The sequence below is a fragment of the Mauremys reevesii genome, linkage group 2, assembly GCF_016161935.1.
Source record: "Mauremys reevesii isolate NIE-2019 linkage group 2, ASM1616193v1, whole genome shotgun sequence".
Taxonomy (NCBI): Eukaryota; Metazoa; Chordata; order Testudines; family Geoemydidae; genus Mauremys; species Mauremys reevesii.
The window spans coordinates 178,565,571-178,585,425 of NC_052624.1; the positions used below are offsets into that span (position 1 = coordinate 178,565,571).

At 42.5% G+C, this 19,855-nt stretch overlaps 2 protein-coding genes across 4 annotated transcripts in view; one reads left to right on the top strand and one right to left on the bottom strand.

The window, feature by feature from the left end:
• DTNBP1 (dystrobrevin binding protein 1) overlaps positions 1-6,483 on the top strand; it is a 175,724-nt gene extending 169,241 nt beyond the window's left edge. Inside the window, exons 11-12 of the mRNA XM_039525974.1 lie at positions 2,137-2,256; positions 5,943-6,483. Coding sequence (XP_039381908.1) covers positions 2,137-2,210 — 74 coding nt within the window. The 3' untranslated portion in view covers positions 2,211-2,256; positions 5,943-6,483. The remainder of the gene's footprint in view (positions 1-2,136; positions 2,257-5,942) is intronic.
• JARID2 (jumonji and AT-rich interaction domain containing 2) overlaps positions 1-19,855 on the bottom strand; it is a 183,164-nt gene that overhangs the window by 23,273 nt on the left and 140,036 nt on the right. For all 3 annotated transcript variants that reach the window (XR_005594478.1, XM_039525970.1, XM_039525971.1), the window contains exons 7-10: positions 15,099-15,595; positions 9,187-9,279; positions 8,264-8,382; positions 7,999-8,069 (exon numbers count right to left, since the gene is read on the bottom strand). Coding sequence is in view for 2 of the 3 variants with exons in the window: in XM_039525970.1 (XP_039381904.1) it covers positions 7,999-8,069; positions 8,264-8,382; positions 9,187-9,279; positions 15,099-15,595 (780 nt within the window). In the remaining variant the exon portion in view is untranslated. The remainder of the gene's footprint in view (positions 1-7,998; positions 8,070-8,263; positions 8,383-9,186; positions 9,280-15,098; positions 15,596-19,855) is intronic.

Below are 19,855 nucleotides of genomic sequence, written 5' to 3' on the forward strand. Positions count from 1 at the left end.
AAACATCTCAAAGAAGCAGTTACTATAAGTAAGTCAACAGCTTTTCCATGTATATTCTACTGTTGATAACTCACAAGAAGTGACCTAGATCCCAGGAGATGGGTGTTGCAGTCTACCTGAAAAATGAGTGTAGGACAGCCAAAATTCTCACTTCCACGATAGAATAATGCTGGGTAAACGTATACACTGAACTCCCAAAAAGCTGTCCTACAAACGACTAGGATGGGAATGTTTCTCAAAGACGCAACTGAGGTTACTTGCACTCTACTTGAGTAAGCAGCGACCTTCCTTGATGGAGATATATTTACGAATCTACAGAAGTTTGTAGCAAAGTCTTTGTTTGAAATAGCTTGTCCTTTAATCCTGTCTCCACAGGTTATGAAAAATCTAGGGGATACTCTAAATGGCTTAGTTCTGTCTATAGAGAATGAAAATTCCCTTACGACATCTAGAGTGTGGAGCTTCACCTCACCTTTATTTTAATGTATTTTGGAGAGAGAGAAAAATAGAGGAAGGAGAATAATGTGATTTAAATGAAAGGCAGACTACTTTCGGAAAAATTTAGGATGAAGTCTCAATAACACCCAGTCTTTATGAAAAATCAGAGATGGGGGCCCTGACAGCAATGCTTGTATCTCCCGCTCTCGTCTGGATGATGTTATTGCTACCAGGAAGGCTGTTTTTATGGAAAGATGAGAAAGAACTTATAGCGAAAGGTCCAATAGGTGGGCCTATTAACCCTGTGAGAACAATATTTAGATCCCAAAGAGGGGGAGGTTCTCTAACTTTCATAAGAATCTGGCCACTGTGGGGTGTGAGAATGTAGAAGCTGCTTGCAATGGACAGTGGAGAGCTGAGATGGTTGCTAGAAGACCCCTTAACAAGCTCAGAGATAGTCCAGTCTGCCTAGAATCTTTGCTTGAGATGGTATTAACTGATGGTGGTGTGAATCTCTTCCATTTCACAGCATAAGTATGTCTGGTAAAGTCTTTTCTGCTGTGGACAGGGACACTCTGTACTGCAGATGAGCAGGTTCTTTCTACTGAAGTCAGACAACATTTATGCTGTGAAGTGTAGGGAATATGGGATGAAGGACTTGGCCGTGCCTCCATATTATGACCTCTGGTTGGAGAGCTACATGTATTGATGGTTGAATGGAACGATTCTTCAGGCCTGATACCAGAACTGTCTTGGTCACGCTGGAGCTACCATGATCATTATGGCAGAGTCCCATCTGAGCTTCCTGAAAGCACTGCAGATGAACAGAATTGGAGGGTAAGCTTACAGGAGGCCTGATGACCATGAAATCAGTAATGCATCAGGCAATGACCCCTGACTTAGTCTCCCTCCAAAACAGAAATTTTGACATTTCTTTTTTACTCTTCTGGCAAAGAGTTGTATGCTGGGATGACTACACTTGAGAGAGATGTCTTATGTTGTCATCTATCAGCCTATAAAGGTTGTTTGAAAACTGCTCACTGAGGTGATCTGCCAGCACATTCTGTATTCCTGGCAGATGAACAGCCTTCAGAGTAATTTCATGATGGATACAAAAGTTCCAAAGATGTACACCCTCTTAACATGAAGGAGCAGACCTTACTCCCCACTGCTTGTTTACATAAAATGGCTATTAGCTCCAGGACATGTGTGTGGAGCCTTGCTTCCTGAGGAGTCCATGTAGCTTGTGTTTGGTGATCATCTAAATGGGCTTTCCATGCTAAAGTAAAGGAATCTGTCACCAATTTTTTTGATGGTAGTGGAGGGGAGAATGGCTGTCCCTTTGCAGACTTTGAAGGACCCCTTCCACCAATTTAACGACAGGACTTCTGGTGGAACATGTATTAGGATGGACAGGTAATGTTTGCTTGGCTGATGCGTAGTACAGATCTCAAACACCCTTGCATGCAACAAAAGTCTGGCAGGCTGAATTACAAAGCTGCAGGGGCCATGTGTCCTAGCAGTCAAAGAGTTCTCACTGATAGTGTGTGGTAAACGTGCAGGTCGGCAGATACGTCTAGTATGACTTGGAATCTCTGGTGGTAGACAAGCTATCACTGTTAGGGAGACCAGCATGACTGCTATGAATTCTGGTTTTTGTGTTGGAGTCAGTATTGACTTCTCTTTGTTTACTTTAAGGCATAGAGAGGCTAACAGTTGCAGAGTCCGTTAAATGGAGTCTATTACTTGCTGGCACAACTTCCCATGAATGAGCTAATCATCAAAATATGGGAAAACTTGGACTCCCTCTCTCCTGAGGTAAGTGGCCATCACCACCAGCCATTTTATGAATACCCTTTGTGCTGTTGGTAGGCCAAATGGTGATGCACTGTGCTAGTAGTGGCAATTGCTGACGTGAAACCTGAGATATCTTCTATGGGCAGGCAGGATAGCTATATGGAAGTAAGTGTCCAGGAAGTCGAGAGCTAGGTACCAGTTATTCTGATCTAAGCTTGGAATTAAAGAGGCCAGAGTCACCATCCTGAATTTGAGCTTGCAGATGAAGGTGTTCAGTTGTCTGAGGTTCAGAATGGGTTGTCCGCTGCCTTTCTTTTTGGGAGTCAGACAATAATGAGAGTAAAATCCCTTTCTCCTGTGTTCTTGAGGAATTTCTTCCACTGCTCCAAGACTGAGAAGTGACTGAACCTTCTGATATAGCATGCTTTCAGTGAGAGAGGTCCCTGAATAGGGATGGGAAAGGCGGGTTGGGGAGGGCTGGAACTGTACAGAACAACATATAAACTACAATTTCCAAGACCCAGGGGTCAATATTGTTGGTGCTCCAGAACCCATTGATGAAATAAATTATTCCCAAATGAAGAGGATATAATTGGAAGAGCCAAAGGGGTTTGCTTTAGACCAAGAAGTCAAATCTGCTGCCTTCATGTCAACTGAGGTTAATCAGCAGAGAGGGTGGTGTGGATCCTGATGACCTCCTTCTGGGAAATTTCAGACATTTCCTGAGTGCCTGTATTGAGGGCAAAGGGACTGCCTCTGTTGTGGTTAGTGTTTACATTGCTTACACTTTGGTGCAGGAGTGTGGACTCCTAAGAATCTCAGTGTAGCACACAAGGCCTTTAGGTCTCATCTGTTTTCACACTAACAAGTTCAAATTCCTCAAAGGGGAGATCCTCAACTGTTATTTGAGCTTTAGGGATCCCTGAACTGTGGAGCCAGGAGAATCTACTCATAGCAATTGACGTGGCCATAATCTAGAGCAGCGGTTCTCAACGGGGGTCCACGAGCCCTTTCAGGGGAGCTGTGGAGCCCCACCACTGAAACCCAGTGTCCCCCATGGGGCTGAAGCAGGGAGCGGCACAGGGCTGAAGCCCTGAGCCCCAACACCCCTTATGGGGCTGAAACCCTGAGCCCTCTAACCACCCTGAAGCTGGGAGTGGCATGGGGCTGAAGTCACGAGCCCCAGCACCTCTTGTGGGGCTGAAACCGGGAGCAGTGTGGGGCTGAAACCCCAAGCTCCCCCATCCCTCTGAAGCCAGGAGTGGCGGGGCTTCAGGCAGAAACTTTGAGCCCATGGGCAGAATTGAGGGGCACAAGGGTGTTGTCCCCCAAGCTGCAGTGCCTTACCCTGAGTGGGGTAGTCCTGGGGGCAGCTCCACACCCCCCACCTCCTCCTCTCCCTCAGCCCATCTCAGGCCCCACCCTCTGGCCAGATCCTAGGCAGGAAGACAGAGCCAGGCAATGAGGGGCAACTGCTCCTCTGGCTGATGGTGCCATGGAGTGGGCAGCCGTGGCATTCCCCCATCTGCTGCTGGTGCCTGCGGTTGCATCTGCTCCTCAGCTCCCAGTCTCCTTTGACTGCTCACGCAGCCAGTCAGAGCTGCCCAGGCAGCTCCCGGGCCCAGCAGAGCCCTCACAGTAGCCACCGCACACAGCCCCTGACAGGGGGGGTGTCCTGATGAGATGAGTCAAGGGCTGGAGGTGGGACTCCCTCCCTGGACCCCACTGTGCAGAGCTGGACCGAGCCCTGACGGCCTTCCCTCTCCCCATAGAAGTCAAACTATGCCTATGCCCCAGGGTCCCACCCTTGGTCCAGAGGGCCCCTTGCTGGTCCCTGGAGTTTTTCTAGCATGTTGAGGAGGGCCTCAAAGAAAAAGGCTGAGAGCCCCTGATCTAGAGGCTGTATCTGCAGCATGTAGGGATGCCTGTAGGGATACATGTGCCGTGAGCTGATTCAGCCATGATATATGTTGTCTTGAGGAAATGTGTCTATAAATTTGCTCACAGAATCCCAACAAGGCAGGATGGTTTTCTGTCTGGGTCTCCTCATCTGAGCCTTGACCAGTCTGTTCTGCAGGTAGTGGAGCAGTTGGCCTAGTTGTAATGTCCCGTTGTAAAGCTCTGGTTGAGATCTAGCACTCGACTAGAATGCTGATGCAGGCCTTTCAGCATGATGCATTTTCCTTGGAGCCTTATAAGGCCAACAATGCTGGTTGGCAAAATGGCAGATATTCAAGGGGCTGGGTATCAAAGAATAGTAACCCTTCTTGAACTTCTGTGTCTGTGGTAATAAGAAGCAGCCCATGACATTCTCTCGGGTGTGAACTATCCTGAATACCTAGACAGCAAGGAACAACCTGGTGAAACCTCCCCTAGTGCTTTCAGAGTAGGAAAATGCATATCCCCCAGAACAGGAGCTGTAACAATTGGTGTGCGGAAGCCCTCACAGAATGTGCTTTAGCTGGTTCTGTAGATGTGTGCAGTACCAGTGTCAGGGCAGCTGTTGGTTCTTGGAGGAGGCACCTTCCCCACCACTGGTAGTGGGCAGTTTGGTACCAAGGAGACCAATAGGTCTTTTGACGCTGTATTGGATTTTGGTAGTGAATATGTTAGCACTGAAGTCAAATTAAGTAGACTGCACTGGAACCAGGAGCCTTGGTGCTGAGGAGTCAGAACCAGGCATTTATGCAGTATGACAAAACACATTCCTGAAGCATGAAGACTTGTGCCTGAATGGGTGCCAGTGGGACCGTTTTGCAGCCTTGTGTCACACTTGACCTCTGAGACTAGAAACAATTTGTGGCTCTTAAAGTAAAGGACCTGGTGAGGAGGAATGTGTCTCTTTTCTTTATGAACCTTGTGGTCTTTCTTCCCTGTCAACTGACATTTTACCTGACAGGAGATTTAATCTTTAGAAACAGGAACTTCAGCCCCATGAGTAGCTGATGACTGCTCAGAGGTTTCCGCCCTGGGCATCCTGGAGCCTGAGAAGGAACACAGATTTCTCCAAAAGAAATGTCTTTATTAAGCAAGACTCTCTAGCTCTCTGGGTTCTCTTAGAAAAGGATCTACAGATGGCATGTCTCTCGGTAACGTGCCCCTTATGAGATGCAATATTCATTCGCTGTGCCCATCAATTAGGGGCATTGCAGCCTTGCACAAAGGGCAGTTTTTGAATTGGATTGTTCAGTCATAGTGTATGTCTACACTGCAATCTGAGGTGTGACTGCAGCACACGTAGGCATAGCCTTAAATCTAGCTAGGGCAGCTAAAAATAACAGTGGCCATGTGGCAACATGAGCTGTACAAGCCCATTGGGGACCATACTTGGGTTGCTAGCCCATGCTGCAATCTATCTCGCCATACCTTCACTGCTATTTTTAGCCATGCTAGCAAGAGTAAAGCTAGCATGGGTATGCCAACCTGTGCTGCAATCATAGAATCAAAGCAGGACCAATCCCCAGACGGATTATCCCAGTTCCCTAAATGGCCCCCTCAATGAACTCACAACCCTGGGTTTAGCAGGCCAATGCTCAAACCACTGAGCTATCCCTCCCCCCAAATCACACCTCTCAGTGCAGTGTAGCCATACCCAGAGAGAGTGATTCCCCTCCCCTCACAGGCAAGCAAAAAGGGGAGAAAGGAAATGATATCTCATTACTAACACTAAAAGCTAATCACTAACTAACTATTTTCATCGTTCACAGTGGAGCAAAGAGACTTGGGACACTGAGTTCCAATTCACAGCCAAAGGGGGTAAGAAGGAAGCAAGAGGCAGTTGGGGCTGACCCACCCTTTATGTCCTCCACTGGAAGCACGGCCTCAACAGACACCGCTGGCCAAGAGAATCCAGACTTGGTGCACATGTGCCCAGTACTCAAGAGTGGAATATATATGGACAATGCATCTTGAAGAAGAACTTCCTGTCTCTACCACAGCAGAGTGAATAATTCACAAAGAATAATATATTAAACAAATTTAGACTCTTTCAGCTCATAAAATATCTAACAGGCAATTGCAATGGCCTTGAATTCACTAGTTACTCCAATATTTTTTAATTTTCTACTTTATGGATTGATCAACAATACCCAAAATTCAAGGTTAGTTTTGACTGGTCAAATAAGTCACTTGAAACGGTATTTGTTCTCTGACTGTGATAGTACTCCAGCACTGATATTTGTACATGTGATTGCGAATTCGGCTTTCAGTGCACTTTTTTTTAAAACCACTAAAACTTGAATGAAGTCCAAATGAATATTCACAGTAAATTTTGTCATTGTTTTGCCTGGCATTGTGTTCTAGATTCTATAAATACGGAAGCAATATCTCAATCATTCATCACCCTGGGCAAAATGTTGACACAGATGTACAAGTAATAACTAAAAGGGATATTACAAGGAGAAGTAAGTGCCCACAGGTATATGGCCCCAACTGTTCATCAATTCTGAACCTACAGATCACATTTTATGCCTTGAAACACAAAATATTCCAGGGCAATGTCCATCCATATGGGTTAGAAAACAAATCAGCACCTTGCTAGGTCTAGGAAAAGTGCCCATTTCCACAGAACAGATTGAGGATAAATTGGAAATCATGTCTCCACCTGACATGGCTATAAATGCTGCAACAAGCAGAGGCTTGTTTGGTATCCTGTGGAGAACTGGGACATATTTGCATTTTTTTTTTTTTACAGGTATCATATGCCCCCCAGTTTATCTGGGTGACATTATCACCCAGATAAAGGCCAGGAGTTAAATCGAAGGCAGTTGTAAAGGGGAAACCAACCAGGAAGCAAAACAATGGCAAAGAGAAGGCTCTGAAGGGCGGAAGCAGAATACCCCTTGTCTAGCTCCCTCCCGGCTGGAATGGGTTGCTCTTCCTAAGGCGAAAAGACTGGAATCCTAGGGAGTCCTAAATCTCAAAGACCCTAGAAAAGGGGTGGGGGAGGGGGATTGCTGAGCCAAGAGAGGTTGCTCAAGGTATGTCGGGGAAAGCTAACAGACTGATTGAGGCACACAGACAGGGAACATGCTGCAACAGGGCAGTGTGCTTCTCCCTGCCACAGAGGGAATTAGCAGGGCTGAGAGGTACTTAAACTTCCCTTGCCTGCTTATGTAAGGCATAAGTTTAGGCCTTTTATTGTTTTACTCTTTGCTGTACATCAGGGGTCCCCAACGCGGTGCCCGCGGGCGCCATGGTGCCCACAGGGGAATCTAAATGCGCCCACATCCTGGCTGGCAGTCGAGCACCGGCCGCTTGACCACCGCAACAGTGGGGACCACTGCTCTACATGCTTTGTACCTTTGAGGAATGAATAAATAATACTTTGTTTTGCAGATGCTGTTTCTGTGTCACTGCAAACGTATGCTGTGAAAGGCTCCCCAAGAGAAACTCACACATGTCAAAACCAAATTGGGCCTGTGTCGTTAACATGGTTGGAAACTAAGAGTGGGTGGGCTGCATGATTCCACCCAGAGTAAGGTGCAAGAAGCCAGGCTTACCATGTAAGGGGGGCACTTGAGAGGGACTGAATGGTGTCTAAGGCACTGTTCACCCTGTAGCCATGACAATCCCAATCATTAAAATGTACAATGCCACTTGCACCTCTGTAACTGTAAACAGTGGGTACAAATGGCTTTCTCCAGTAAAAATTGCACAGAACAAAAAAAAACAACCAAAATTGATTCTGGCCACTCCAGACAATGCCAAAATTGTTGACTTCTAATACCACATAGAACACTGGGTGGGGGGGAATCTGCTTACCAGGCACAGCACCAAGATGTCGCAGGATGGATCCTGTATTATTAGGAAGGACTGTAAGGTTCCACCCATGCCTGTTGAATGAAGTGATACACACGTTGTTATGGGTCAACATTAAAAACAAACTGGTCTTATAGTTGCTCTACATCTCAAACATTTGTAGTCATTGTTCTGACCTATAGTCTTATATGGCTTCTGTACTGAATAGAAGAGCTGTGGCATAACAGGCAAAATGCTATAAAAATCCAGATTATTTATCTAACTTTACCTTGAGAATGGTTCAGATTTTCCCACAGGAAAGCCGCTCCCATGTGTGTTGGTATCCACTTTCCCACAGTGCACTGCTACATGGCAATCCTTCTGTTCCACTAACCTCCAGTACTCTTGCTATAGCAGAAGAAGGCGGTAGTAAATGTTTAGTCCAACGAACAGAGTGAGAAAATTCCTTTAAATGTTCACCAATCAACAGAAGGTTACAGTGCACTGATACTCTCAGCATTGCTCCAAAAAAAATCTCCTCTTAGAGATGGATATACAGAACTTTAAAAATAACAATGAATGAAGACTTAACATCCCTTTTGGAGACTGTTTATTTCCATTTTACAGATGGGGAAACTGATACAGAGAGTGGTGAAATGACTTGTGCAAACTCACACAGGAAGACTTTCACAGAGGCTGTGGCTACACTTGCATTGCTAATTGTAGTCAAAGCGCCAGCGCTGGGAGAAAACTCTCCCAGCGCTGTCCGTACTCCACCTCCCTGTGGGGAATAACGGACAGCACTGGGAGCGCGGCTCCCAGCGCTGGAGCTTTGACTACACTGGCGCTTTGTAGCGCCGCAATTTGCAGCGCTGCAGAGGGTGTGTTTTCACACCCTGCTGCAGCGCTGCAAATTTGTAAGTGTAGCCAAGCCAGGAGACAAGAACAGAACTCCTATCCCCTGACTCCCATGCTGGTGCTTCAATCACAAGACCAACCAACCCTCCTGCCTGTCTTTAACTTGTCAGTGCCTTTATTGACAATATTAAGTAATGTCAGAGGGAAGAGCAGAGATAACATCTTCATTCTCTTCCTGCATCAGACACCTTCAACCAGTTTACTGTGCCACTTTGTGATTTAACTTTGCAGAGCCATCCCTAAATCCTACATACGGAAAGATTTCCCATCCCTTGGTGCTCTGTTGCCCCTCACCTCTATTTCAGCCACCGAAGGCTCCTTGCTGAAGCACATGTTCATGATGTTTCTTGCCGTCCGGTAAAAGGTTGTTAAAGAAACAGACCTACCCTGTGAATCAAGAGAGTACAATTAAAAGTGAAAATAAAAATGGCTCCTCCACCCCTCACCCCCGCAGTGTTATTTACTGTGCAAACCTTACCTTACACAGCCCAAGACCGGGAGAGGGGAAAGGACAGAACGTTCTCTAAGAATAGTACAACACAGTCCACTGATCTAATATACATTTCTTCCTGGAGCAAGTATCTCAAATGCCATTAAAAGCAGTAGAGGATTCCAGTTTTTATCATGGCAAGCAGCAGCTGATACAGCAAGTGAGCCTATGCAGATGATATTTTAAAACTTGCACCCAGTCAGTTTCCATTTTTAAGATCTCACTTGTTAAAACACTTTTCCTAAACTCATTTAACCTATTTTTCTGTGCAAACAGATGCTGTTCAGGACAGAACATGCATTACAGGTGGACACAAAAAGGATGAGCTGGAGCTATGTTATACTTTATATTCAGTAATTGCATGTATAACAACAACAAGGCAGCTAGGCGTGGTTCAATAACAATATTATTAAGACCAGGGATTGGTACGGGTGGGTCAGTGAGGGGTGTGTGTGCGTGGTTACAAAAGCAAAATAGTAAAATGTGTTGCTTCCTTCGTCCACTATTTTGTCTGCATGATGTCCTTTAGACTGTAAGCTGGGTGGGACAAGGAACTGTCTTATTCTGTTTCTATACAGCAAACTTTTCAATATTCTTTTGTGTGTATATTATTCTTATATTATTAGATGCTCCCACATGCATATAATAATAAACACATTTTCAAGCTAATAGAGATCCATAGGAAGACATAGCACCGGTGCTTCATATATCTGCAACCAGACTGCCAAAAATCTTAGTAAAATATGGAGGTCAAGTTCTCAGTGTATGATCCAAAGTTGGAAATTTGGAAATGTGTAAAATAAGCCTCAGAAGTGTTTTTATGTTAGTATTAACTGAGACCAAGTTAAAGGCTTACAGGAAGAGAGACCGTGTGGAGACAGGAAACATGCCCTCCCTTTAAGGCTTGGGGATATTGGAACCTGCCTATACCCTCTGGTGAAAATGCAGCCTATATTTGAGTGATTCAAGTTCTTCCATCACTCTAGACTAAGAAAATAACCTTAAAAAGCTAAGGGACATGAAGGACGACAGCCACTTAGCCACCAAACCTTGCAATATTTTGGTCTGGTCATGGTGATGTGTACCAATTGTAATAGGCCAGGCCAAGTACAAGACTTGAAAAGGAATTTCTGCTTTACAAACATGAAGTTTATCCTTGTCCCCATATCTACCTCTTTTTCCTCTGACACCAAAATACCTTCCTTCACATTTGCCAACCCTCTTCCTCTCAAAAAATAAAGAAAAACCTAAGATCCACCACCCTGGGATCTAAACTTCTGGTAAATGACCGTTTAATCAGATGTATTATTTTGTTTTTATTTTTTTTTAAATGTTGAAACAGGATCTGCTAAATTGCTAAGACTGTATTTCTGCTTAGTTTGAGCAAGAACTCTACCCAAGAGTAAACTAGGAACAATTACACAGCAGTTTTTTTTTCCCTATAAGAGATTAAGTCTGTTGCTAAAATATCTGGGGTCCTAACATTTTGTTTTTGTTTTGTTTTAAACTGAATGCAGGGCAATTAGCTGCTACAAGAAGTCTGTAAAATGCCCAGGGTCCCAGACTCTCTTAAACTTCAGAGTTGGATGCCCTGTGATACAATGAGCAATTTCCTTCATCTTTTACTGCCCTTGTGAATCTTTTATCGTGGCAGGCTTTTAAAACAAGTCCTCAAATTGTTCTGCTCCTACAAACAGTCTTCAAACTTGTACATATATTTCCCTGAGGACTAGCTGCTAACAAATGCTCTCTAGAAGCTTTTTAGGTTTAAGATTGTTTGCCTGCTACTTTGTCATACAAAACAGAATAGGGTTCAGGACTGATGCTCCAATATTAACTATGTCCTCCAAATTCTGAGATGGGTGGTTGCGCTATCACAGGGAAGAAACCTGCATACAATAGTGGACAGAATCATTTAAAAGATTGAGAAAATCAAGAACTTCCATCAAAAATTTCACATCCTTCTGCCTCGGCCCGAAAGTCACAAAACATTTACGGGCTGATGAGCTTTCTACATGAAAAATTTACACCATTTTCTTGAGGATCATTAAGAGAAAATATTTTAAGGCTTTGCGCTCTAAAATGGAGCTGGCTGAAAACAGACTCACAATACAAAATTATTACTGAAGTGCAAAACTCCTTTTGAGGCCCCTGAGAAGATTTGAACAGTTAATACACCTCTACCTCGATATAACGCAACCCGATATAACACGAATTCGGATATAACGTGGTAAAGCAGCGCTCCGGGGGGTGGGGCTGCGCACTCCGGTGGATCAAAGCAAGTTCAATATAACGCGGTTTCACCTATAACGCGGTACGATTTTTTGGCTCCCGAGGACAGCGTTATATCGAGGTAGAGGTGTACTAAGGATCCTCTAGGAACTTAGAAGTATTAAGCAGAAGCAGTGAGGAGCCTTAACAGAAGAACGGCTGAATGGCAAAATTCTATTGTGATACTTCATTAATATTTTTACTTCAAGGTCCAAGAGACACAGACAAGGTTTTCATCTTGAGGCCAAAAGACCAAAAGCTTCAAGACACTTGATCACGGCCTTGGATAGGCCAAGAGACTACTTACACTTGATCTTAGCTCATATACTTTCCCTTTTCTCTCCTTAATAGTGATGTAAGAGTCCTGAACATTAACTCAAGTCAGGAGTGCCCAGCTAGATGAAATTTTTCAGACAACTTTTTCTTTCTTTTTTTTTGCTGAAAAACCCAAATTCAGGTCAACCAAACATTTTGTGAGTTTGTGCCATTTTTAGTGAGTTTTTTTTGGTTTAAACTAATTGTTTTGTCATTATCCAAACAAAACACCCAAACCCAGATTTTTTCCTGCTAGACTCGCCAGGGGAGTTAGGCATGCGAAGGAAGGGACAGTGGTGGTGTGGGAAACCCAGGTTTGAATCCCAGCTCTAGAGCAGGGACTGGACCCCAGTCTCTCCCTCCCAGGTGAGTGCCCTAACCACCAGTCTGTTGGCTCTTCTGGGATGGGGGTATCAATATCTCCTGTTGAAGCAGTTTCACTTTGTGAAAATAATTAGTCATTAGAACAGGGACTTGAACCTTGGGTTCTCCCACCTCTAAAGCTACCAGGCCACAGAGTCACACATACACACTCTCTCTCTGGCCCAACGACTATTCAAGTATTTTATCAAAATATTTTATTACTTCTCTGTATGGCATTGGTGAGAACGTACTTGAAAACGAGTGGTCTCTTCTTAAAAATATGCCCCAATATAACCACAAGATATTAGACTTGATGCAGGAATTACTGGGTGAAATTCTATGACCCGTGTAACATAGGCAAGGACAGATGAGCACAATGGTCCTTTCCGGCCCTAAATCTATTAATTTACAAAAACCTTTCTTAAAGTGGAGCTAAGGCTGCTGTCACACAATAGAACCTTCCTATCCCTATACCCTTCTGGAACATAAGGCTTAAAAACTCAAATATTAGGAAATATTCACTTAAGGTCTTCTCACATACCCCCAAAAGAATGTTAGTGTGACAAGAAATGCCATCCTCCCCCCAACAAACATACTTATGCAAGCCAGGGAATCTGCAGTTAAAGTGCTGTTTCATTCATAATGAAACCACACAACCTTAGCTCTAAACCATAAATAGTACAGCTCAGCTAAGGCCTCTGCACACTATGGCTGGCAGCCACACTTGACTCACAGCAGGGCAGCTGTTCATTCTGCAGAGTCAAGAACAAAATATAATCTTAAAACCAAAAATGAGTTAGCTTTCAGAGCTTGTTCTCCATGTGAGACACCAGTTCTCACTGCATGTTTTTCCCCTACCTCTGTACAGAAAAGTATAAAACACGTTGTGATTTTAGTAATAGAACCAGAGTTTAAGGCTAGGTGGTCATATTTTGGGGGGCTGTGTCTCTGGAACCCCTTGAGCAAACATTCTCAAATGTGTACTAAATATTCTACCCTGGCCCATACCAATTTTCAAACAGGTTTGAGTCTGACTGTATGTGTGGTTTTAAGGAGGATTGCAAGTTTGGTTGTAAGCAGAAATCATGCTGCAATGTTATCTATCGTACCACCCTGTTATTCAAGACTTCCTGTCTGGTTGGGTTCTTGTATCTTGGCTGCCTTTGGTAGATGGAGGCAGCATGAATCATGTCAGCCCTGAAGTTCACTAATATTTAAATAGTTTACGTGCTAAAGCATATGTACATTTTAAAAGTACATTTATTTAACTTCATTAGACCTGTACTTGGGTCATGCCACAGTGCCGGGGGCAGGATAGAATGCCTTCTCAAGGTTCCTTCTAGTCCTACATTTCTATGATTCTATACTGGGTCTGATATTGCAAAGTCCTGAGAGCCTACCACAAGGTGTTGAAAGCGTGTCAATGAGAGTTTAAGAGCATTTAGCACTTTGCAGGAGGCATTCAGAACATAGCAGGTTCAGGTTCATTATTAGAGTGTTCATTCCTGAACTTCTCCCTTAATTCTACTGGCTGATTAGGATATTTCTCTGCACAGACTCACTCTTCTTGTGTATGATCTCTCATCTCCCTCCTAAATGTAACTTCAGGACTTTATACTGGTAAACAGTGGGGTGGTGTTTTCTCCCTTTCGTTAAGGTTATATGTGCAGCTCAGTATGTTCTAGTCATGTTTCATTTGTTATTAAATTCAAGATATTAAGTACAAAAAAGGCCTTTGAACTATGCACATTAATGTAGCTGCCATTCAATAAGGCTTGTATCTTTTAATGTGACAGAAACATCATTAACAGTTTGTTTTAACACGGGAGTGAGAAGGGAGCCCCAGAACAGAAAGCTCTTCAGCTGACAAATTCTAATGCATTGCTGGGCAGAAGAAATGTGAATGAACTTTCTTAAATGCAATTAATGAGCTTAGTCAGTCTCTAAATAGCTCAACAAAAACTACTCTGGACAGTAACACTGGGAATGCTACCTGTTTTCATTTCATAGTGACAGGAGTGAGACTGGGGAGGGAAGAGTGGTATAGCAGCTTACTTGCCACAGATAGTAAGTACTGTATATTTCTCCCTCTCAGCACTGCTAAACAATTTAATCTAACTAAAAAGTACACTGCAAGTTATGATGCCAATTCTTGCTCAATAGTGGGAGGCTGCCAATAAAATACAATGAAAGAGACAACAATCCTTTGTAAACGGATGTGTTTAAAGTCTGGAGGAACAAGCATTGTGACCATTTGTGCTTAGCAAAATTTGGCATCACAGTTGAAAATATCGTTTGCATTTCAGTTCGCACTTTCTAAATCTTGTGTATTTTTAGCGACATTAGTTTTGATGGCTCTAATCAGGGGAGCAGTACTCTGCTCACTGAGCAACTGGCAAGAAACAGGCGGAGAGAGTGGAACGTTACTTTAATTGTCACTAAAAAATGAAAACAAATGTTGTGTCTGCTAGGATAATTGCTTAGTGTATTTCTTATTAAAAGAGTCAACTCCATAGATGGAGGGGGACTAGTGTTCTATGTAGCACAAAAATAACATTTTCTAGTTTGTCAAGCCCCAGCAAGATCAGGATGGAGTTAATACCTCCTCATCAAACTGCCTGCAGCAATTAATAGTCCAGCCATTGACGCTGGAACAACACTGTGGCCCGACTGACTGACTCCAGCTGGGTCTTACCACAGTGCAGCGCAGAGAACATCTGCTTCAATGCTTTCACAGAAGAAAATCAGCAGAAGTGGTCTTTTCTACCTTGTATATACACTTGTGTAAGTCGCTAAGAATTCCTTTCTTCTCCTCCTCCTCCTTCTCGATCTCCTTTTCCTGAGCGAAGAGTCGCCGCCTGCCCGTTTTCAATGGGATATCAACTTCTTTCAACTTGTTACGGAAGCCGTTTTTGTGAACCACACCATTGATGAGTCCATTTTTGGGCTCGAACCGGGGCAAGGAATGGAACTTATAGGCGTTTTCGGAGTGTCCCTCCAAAGGGCCTTTCCTCTTCTCTAAGATCTCCTTTTCCAGCAGGACTTCCTTCTCTAGTTTCTTGTGCTCCTCAGAGGAGAGGGAGTCATAGGAGAGCAAGTACTGGCAGTAGGCTTCCTGCAGCTTTGCTAGTCTGTCCTGTGCAGTTCTGGGGATGCGTAGCATATCTGCCAGCTTGTTCCATTTCTTGAGGTCAGTCACTTGCTGCATGCCGCCCATTTCATTGATCAGCTGGAAAAAGCAGGCCAAATCTAGCTCACAGCCTCCTGGAAGTCCGTGTGTGTGGGATGGTGGGGAGGGAAGAGGGAAACACAGGAAACAATTAGGAAAATTTTTGGCAGACTGCATTCAACATTTCTTTACTACTTATATAATACCAGATTCTGTTCAGGTGGGACACTCCATTTTCTCAAAATCCTCAGTAGTGCAGATACGAAAACAGAACAGTCACAGTCAGTGTTTCCATTTTTAAAGTGCCCAAGTTCTGACTAAGATACTAGGATTGCAAAGATTATTAATTAAGTGGATCATATTTTGGTGTTCACACTAACCTTCCCCACAGCTACTTTTGGCCTCCATTTTGGATTCAGTTGCCACCTCACAAGTTCAAGCCCTAGCTCTGCCTGATTAAGAGCAGGGACTTGAACATAGGGCATTCACCTGGAATATAGGAGACCTAACAATACCCAGCTACTCTGAGGGCATGCCTCCCAATCTCTCTCTCCTCACCCTCCCTGAAATTTCGTCCACTCAGAAACCTTCCCAGTGAACTTGAGTCAAAACTGAGTTTCCGCAAAAAGTTTTGGTTTTGATGAATCAGCACTTTTGATAACAAAAAAATTCCCAGCCAGCTTTATACAAGTGTAGTGCAGTTTTTAAACATTGGTACAACACTTTCAAAATATTACATAAGCTAAGTATTACTATTAACTGCATTTTTCTACATTAGTAAACAAAAACAAGGGGAAAACCAGGAGGAAAAACTGAGGAAAATTGAGATTCTTATCTCCATAAGCATCACAAACATGTTTCTGTCAACTCAAACAGATGAAATGTGACTGATCTAAAGTTAAAAGCTCCAGATGGGTCCACAGAGTGGCATCCTCTAGTCATTTAGTAAAGACAGTCATTTGCATTTTACACTGTGTATTAGTTTTAGAAACTGCAAGACCATCAGGAGAATGATTCATTACTTTCTGGGAAACTTCAATCAAAGAAAAAAAATAAAGACTATACAAAAGCTTTTAAATTCTAGCATAAAGACAGTCAAATTAATGATAAACTTTCCATCCAAAAATAAAAATTTTAAAGAAAACCTCAGTATCACATTTAGTCAAAGGACAGAATTAACCATCAACAGAAAAAGGTTCACAAACTGACCAAAACCTGCCCATAAATAAGGAGGACAATGCTATAGGAAAAACTAAACACACAACATTACTATCATCAACACTGTTCCCAAGTCATCCTTATCTCCTCTTTCCATTCTGAGAAAGTCATGGAAACATTAAGGATTAGCAGTCTTTTAATGTGAATTCAATATGGCTTGGAAACAGTACTATGAAACAGAAAGAAGCATCATCATTCTAAATGACTCCTCCACTGCTGAGATGATAGCTACCTCCTCTCAAGCCCAATCAACAGTCTGTCCTGTTCAGATTCTTCTACTATGCCCTTTAGCATAGCATCTGAGCTGTATGTGTGCATCTCCTGCAAATTAGCCATACTGTCTTACAGTATTTCATAGCTGTTCTCAGATTTCTGATCTCCCCCATTCTCTTCCTTGACAGTTTTTCCCTACCCTTCAGCACCTTCCTTTGAGGCAAACTCAGTGACGAGGCTCAGAAGCCTGGAGACACATGGAAAATTTTTGCAAAGTTTATCAACAGTGCTGCAACTGAGGTAGAACATTTTTGGGGGAGTCCCTTATTAAAATGTTGATAGCACATCACTGGGTAGATGACAAAAATGCCTGTGCCTAGACCACAGGATAGTTTGTACTGGTGCTGAAACAACAGGCAACGATTTTCCAAGTGTTTGACAAAGCTCTAGGGTCAAAGGGCAGAAAAAGTATGTCCTATCTAGCAACCATTCCTAGTTAAAGTAGTGCAACTTCCACCCAGGAGGAGAGGGGTGGTGAGAGCAACAGCATAGGAGAAAGGAAACAAATTTGAGAGGTTTTTGTTCGGTTATTTTTAATCCTTTACATAAAATAGCACTCAAGCAACACACAGCTTTTTTTGCTCATGCCCACAAACAAATGGAAGGTATATGATCTGTATGAAGCTGAGTAACATCCCTTCAATTCTGAAAGATTACGTTAATGGCTCCATTTCATGTTAAATAGCTTTGTAATACAACACAAATATCTGCATGCTCAGTTTAAATCACCAGTCTCAAAACACTTCATCACATGCTTAAAAATGGAATGTTCTCAAGCACAACAAGATGGAAGCTACTTCAGAATGTCAGAGCTTGAGTTCTCTCACTGAATAAGTATGCTGTACTACTGTGGGTGCTTTGTAACACCTGCCCTCATTAAAGACTGTTAAATGGTTTCAGTTACAACTCCATTTCACATGGTCATAACTTTCTGAAACACTCATTTTTAGGGTGAAACTTCCAAAGGCTGGCCTCTGCCTGCGGGTTAATATGTATTTTAAGTTTGATGAAAAAGAATTTAATCCCTTTTTTCTTTTTAAAAGGGCTCATAGCAAATAGCTGAAATTGGAGACTTTGCAAGAACTAAGGAGTCTCATCCGAGTTTTTTTTTAAAAAGTTTTGATTTGACAATGTTGGGATATGAAAACTGAAATACTCAAACTCAGTGAAAAAAAAATGTAAAAAAAAATCTTCAGGTATGCATTTAAGGCCACATCCCGGCCCCACTAAAGTCAATGGCAAAACTCAATGATCTTCAGTGGAAATGGGATTTGGTCCTTACAGCAGGAGTATGCATTTCTGCATACTTGTTATCTCAAAGAATTTAAAGTCTCTACTGCTGAAGCCAATATATTTCTAATCCATGTGCTTTGATTACCTTCAGATTTCTCTTTCCCTTCTCCTCAACATTTTGTTTTAATTTTAAACTTAAAAGACGTAGGAAATTAAATGTGTAAAGATTAACAGTAACAATCTTAAAGCTGTGAGACCAGGTAAAACAAGAGCCAGGAAATTTAATCAAAAAGTTAATGTTGCATCAACAGGTGTTAATGTTGCCATATTGCACACATGTTGTATTTTCCACTTTCCCTTGCCAACGTAAGATGAATTTAATACTCCTTGTTATTAACATACAACCATTACAGATATTAGAAATGCCAAAGGATCAATTTAATTCTGCTAGAGTAATCTTAACTTTTGGAATTCCCTGAACTTTTGAGTATTTGATCTCACAACTTAATATTACAGCAATCCTACTTTTCTTCAGGCATTTTACTGTAGAATACTAATCCTTACTCCTTTTTCTTAAATCCTGTTGAAATATTGTACTGCACATTACAGAGGAGTTCTTGGTTAATATTATAATCTTGCAATGTCTGAATTCGCTTGTTTTCTTGTTTTATCATGGATTTATGTTGTGAAAACTGAAATAAACTTTTAACATAGAAAAAAATGGTGTGTGCACTTGAGGTAGAAAGAAAGGAGCTTTCTTTAAACCAAGTAATGTGCAGAGCAGCCTCCCAGGGAATAATGCCTCAGCTACAAAAGCAGTGCCTCAAGTTGTACTGTTAAAGGCCTCTGAGTTATAACTTGGTTAGAAGTTACTAAAAAAGAAGTGTTAAATAAAAATTTGAAGCAACCAAGATAAATGTATTATATTTTCTAGGCTGATTAGAAAAAGCAGATTTAAAGATAATTTTCCTAAAGATTAAAACGTTTTCCTTAACTAGCATGTATGTTCTTTACAAGCCATTGTCACCTTTCTGATACTTATGTCATATCTGACAGCAGACCATAAACCAAGAATTCTTTTAAATAAACGATTCTCACTCAGGCATTAGCCATGGCAGCTACCTGCTGGGAGAAATAATGAAACCGCCATTTTGCAATGAACCACATTTTACTGCCTATTCTTGACACTTAATGGTTGTTAAATGTCTGCAGGTCACTAGAAATTTGTGATCTTAAGTGTCTGGATAACCAAACAGAAGTCAGTTCAAAGACCTTTTTTTGTTTGGCTGGTTGATTGATTGGTTTTTTTGAAAGAAGGAATTCTGGAGATGGAAAAAGTAAGATTCATTTTCTAGTTTAGCAGCATTACATAAATTGTAACCGAAAACATCTTTGGAAAACCCCTAAAAACTTCCAATGTAACTTTAGATCAAGAATCTTAATATTTATATTTATTATTTTTATAAGTAAGTGGGAGGGAAAGGAGATGGGTCTTGAAATTTGAGTAGACACACCTATGAAGCCTTTTGCCCTAGGTAAAATCAATGAAGCATCAGGCAGTATTAATGTGCTTAAGTGAATCAGCATGGAGAAGCCTGCACTGCACCCACTTGCATGGCACCTGGTCTATG